At 35.6% G+C, this 4,471-nt stretch overlaps 1 protein-coding gene across 1 annotated transcript; it reads left to right on the top strand.

The window, feature by feature from the left end:
- Nucleotides 1-2,123: 2,123 nt before the first annotated feature.
- LOC150080230 (uncharacterized) lies at nucleotides 2,124-4,187 on the top strand. The gene has a single exon (XM_090380655.1). The coding sequence runs from the start codon at nucleotides 2,124-2,126 to the stop codon at nucleotides 4,185-4,187; it is 2,064 nt and encodes a 687-aa protein (XP_090236781.1).
- The last annotated feature ends 284 nt before the right edge of the window (nucleotides 4,188-4,471 follow it).

Raw genomic sequence — 4,471 nt, 5'->3', positions numbered from 1 at the left:
AGAGAGGCGGCATTCTTCCATGTGGTGTGGGCGCCACACTTCGACCCCTGCTTACGTTGGTTCACACCTAGGTGGTCACCCACCATGTGCTTGTGCATGGAGGTTACTAACAGTCCCACCATCGTGAAGGTGCAAGCAGAGGATTTGGCTGTCACAGACCGTCCGGACTTTGCCGAAATTGGGTCCACTTGACTTGAGTGTCACCCGAATATCAGTTCCATCAGCGTTTTAGACTCCCAGTTAGCAAGTACCGCTTGTCTGGCATATCTGAGAGAATGTCAGTGACAAGCTCTTCAATTGTGTCGATCCCTATTGTAGAGTGACAGTGCATCTTAATGAGGATATTATATGCAATTTATTATCTCTTTTTATTCTATTGATCAAAAACCTTGAATGCAGCGGTGCTAATTACAAATAACGAAAGAGAGACTGAACGTCAACATATAACATTTATTTTTGATATACCAAATAGTAAACACATTTTGTAAACAATTTATGCAAAATACATAAATAAAATATTCCTGGCAGAAATTCTTCTAGAAATCTGTGGCTTACTTCAAATATGACAAGTCGATCACACACATCCCGATTTAAAATTACTGCCTTGTTACACTCACTGCCAAAAAAAAATAAGAAACCTTTATTCAATATCCAAGGGCCATCTTTTGTCCGAATTAATTGCAGCATGGATTATACTAGTGTCTCACTCGCTCGCTTTCTCTCAGACAAGAGTCTAACTCCAGATTTAACCATTCTTCCATTAGGATATTTGTCAACTGCTGTATTGTGGTCTAACGACCACAATATGAACATTCATTGCATTAAAAATACAAAAGTTATATAGTATTTCTCTTACAATTTACCACAACATTACTCTTAACTTTCTAAATTATCTTTGAAAACATTCATCGACTTTTCAAAAATTACCAGGTTAGAGACAGAAGTAATTATTATTGAACAATAACAGAAAATTAACTTAATTGGAAAAAAAAAATATAGGTTATTTTTATTTATTCAGCAAATCAAAAATTTTAACTCTGGTAATACTCGATAAGTCGCAGAGGGTTCAAAAAAGTAAATTTATTGAAAGTATTGGAAAATTTAGTAAGCCATGGGGTAACCAAAAGTTCTCTATGCCTCGTCAAAACACAACAGTTGACACATTACATCAAATCTTCGAAATTACAAATGATATTCTTCGGGAGCATGCGCTATGGGCTTCTTTGCTAATCACGAATTTCGATTGCATAGCCGACATATTCCAGAACAACTCAAGAAATGGAATCAAAGTTTTTAGTAAGATTTCTACACCAAAGATTTTCATCAAAATAATGTCTAACAAAAGTTTTATAAAGTAACTCAATTCTATTTTGGTGTAAAAGCCGATTTGTACATTTCCCTCAATAACTCAATAGTAACTCAATTCTATTTTGGTGTAAAAGCCGATTTGTACATTTCCCCCCGAATATTCATGATTAACCACAATTCGCTATTAGTCGTCCCCCTGTTTTCGCAATCATCTTTCGAAGTATTACGATAAATTTAACATTAAGTATATACGAATCTAAAATCGAAATTTTATACCCAGCGTTTAAGTGGACCGATGATTTTAGAAGTAATTTTTGGACCTTTAAAAGTAGACGTATACGGGACTTGTTTTCTCAATGCAGAACAAAATGCTACGTACAAAAAGGTTCCAGTGTAAAAATGTAGTTTTTTTCTCCCCCCACATATTTATATGATCCAAAAACCAGAAAAGATTGCCGGAATTCAAAGGTTGACTACTTCCCATTACGATAGAGCCATTCCCTCCCTCCCTCAGGGATACAATTGAATTTACCATACCTTAGATACTACGCTAGTCGGTACCTTCATGTGACGTTTTCCAAATACGTATTCGTGTAAGTGCCGGATATTATCCTCTCTCTTCTGGTGGACAGCATTAGCTGGTTGCTGTACCTTCTTTTAATAAGTATTGCAGTGCACGTGTGTTTTTTAGGAAAATGTAGAAATGCTTTTATTCGTATTTTATGTAATAGTAGGCATGAAAATATAAAAGAACTTTGCCCTCTTCACACCGGTAATTCCAGAATTAAATTTTTATTCTCCAGAACAGAGAAAGAATGGCAAATGCTCAGGAAGATTTTACATTAATGGACTTTTCGGATGAAGTACTCCTCCACATTTTCTCTTATTTGGAACTTTTGGATCTCTATAATCTTGGAAAATTAAATGACAGGCTTTTCTCCTTAGTTTGTGGTAAAGAATTTGTGAGTAAAACAGTCTTTCCCGAAACGAAAAAGTTATCGACGCAAGAATTTTGTTCATACTTCACGACAGGAGCACGAGCAATAAATATCACATTGCTTGACTTGAGTAAATGTTACTGGGTAAGACCTGAAATACTTGAAGAATGTATAATTAAATGCAGAAATGTGCAGATTTTACACATTACGAATTGTAATATAGGACTACTGGCTCTTTCGAATATTGTAAGTAATTTGAGTTCACTCACAACAATTTCATGGACTGTTCAATGTGCTGTATACTATAATTTCCCAATGATGGATGCCTTCGAAAACTTACCCCCTGAGATATTTAAAAATATACGTTGCTTGTATTTGGAAATAAACATAGATCCAGTGCATATAACGATTCTTGAAGCACTTATTTCGAAACATAGAGAATTAAGGAATTTGTATTTGCATATTGTAACAGATCCCTTACACTATCTTTGCTTAAATCCACTATTTTCCAGCCGTTTTCGAACTGGTTATCGTCTTCCTTTTATAGAAAGTTTTTTATTTACTTCGGAAGTGGCAACTTCAGTAAAATCTCGATTCATCAGAGAAGGATCATTGCGACGTATTATGGCCACGGTTTTGAGAACAAAAAATGAAGCCGTAAAACTGAAGAAAGTTTCTTGGTTTCAACAGTTACTGGACATGTCACCAGTGAGTGAAACTGTGCTTTTGGGAAGTATCGAAAGCATCACTCACCTCTCCGTTTATAACTTCGATCACAATCCACAAGCTATTATCTTCGATAGACTTCCGTCGTCTACAATTGAATACCTGGAACTCCTTGGATTCATAGTCAGCAGTAATAACCTTGCCAGTATCTCCTACTTTGGAGCGGAGAAACTGCGTAAGCTTTCTGTTTCCAACTGTGACTGGAATTCCGGTCTTAGTTTTAATGTCTATTCTTATTTCTTTCAGGCATGCCATAATATTAGTGAATTAAACCTAATCGGATCGCATTTTTCTGTGAACAGTAGAGTTTGTTTTGCAATATCGCAATTGAGATACTTGAAAAAACTTGGGATTTCGTCGTGCGCGTTTACTGAAATTTTTGAAAACAGGACAGAGACAAGCGCTGAGACATGTGCACGTGTGAGAAATGTTCGATTGACAGGTATTCCCATTAATTCATCTTTAGTTTCAATTCTCGAAAATTGCTCACTCATTGAAGAATGCGACATTCGGGGATGCTCCCATAGGGTATACATAAGCCACAGCAGAATATCCAGAGTCTTGGCATGCTTGGGTGATGATTTCTGCAGCCTATCAAGATTGCGAATGTTAAAGTCCTTGACAATTGCACATTTTCCCTATTTTAAGTATGGATATTTTTGGCGCGCCATAGCGTCTCATTGCAATCTTTTAGAGACTTTGCGAGTTGGTGCATTTAGTGGACATAAAACGTTTACTTTTGGGCTTAATTTTTCTTTCCTAGCGGACTTGGAGGAAGCATTAGTTAGTATGAAATCGTTGTCGAACTTAGTATTGCAACATGAAATGCTAGACCTTAATTCAGAACGTCTCTGGAATGCTTTTTGTGCTCTTCCAAACTTATTTCGACTCTGCTTATCAGCAAAACCAGTAGAACCAAATGACTTTGAATCGCCCGTGTCATTAAATGCTTCATTAATTTCTTCTAAAGTTGCTATGATGAGTAGTTTAAGGATATTTCATATTCGGTGGGATCGTATTAATCAGTTGAAGCTGTTCTCCGAGTTAACAATTATGAATGAAAACAAGGAGGACCACGAAAAACTCTGGTTCGATGTGTTAAACGAACCATTCAAAGTCGAATCTCGTACTCGACCCTGCTGCAATTTACGTCAATATCATCTTACAGAACTCTGTTTAACGTCATCTAACATCGCGAACTTTTCTTTACGTTAATTTAGATAATCTTAAGTTTATTTTATTATGGTATGAACACCTTTTTAAATGTAAATATTTCATCCGCAATCTATTTTTAATTATTGCTATGTATTTTATCAATGTGCATTTTATATATCGAATGTGTGAATAAAATTTTAATGCAAAATAAAAGGAACTGTCCATAAAATTAATCACGAAACCTTGTGAGAGAAAAACATTACATTACATAATTATAAAGCATAAAATAAAGAATTCTGAAAGTCTTTGCACCAAGTACAAGTAACACTGAATTCAAGAAAGTA

The sequence above is a fragment of the Mastigoproctus giganteus genome, chromosome 9, assembly GCF_048544385.1.
Source record: "Mastigoproctus giganteus isolate SK-2022 chromosome 9, ASM4854438v1, whole genome shotgun sequence".
NCBI lineage: Eukaryota > Metazoa > Arthropoda > Arachnida > Uropygi > Thelyphonidae > Mastigoproctus > Mastigoproctus giganteus.
Note: the sequence above shows the minus strand (reverse complement) of the source record. Positions and strands in the feature narration are given on the sequence as shown.

What these genes read in the sequence shown, in the direction of transcription:
- LOC150080230 (XM_090380655.1), top strand. Translation starts at nt 2,124, where the DNA reads ATGGCAAATGCTCAGGAAGATTTTACATTAATGGACTTTTCGGATGAA.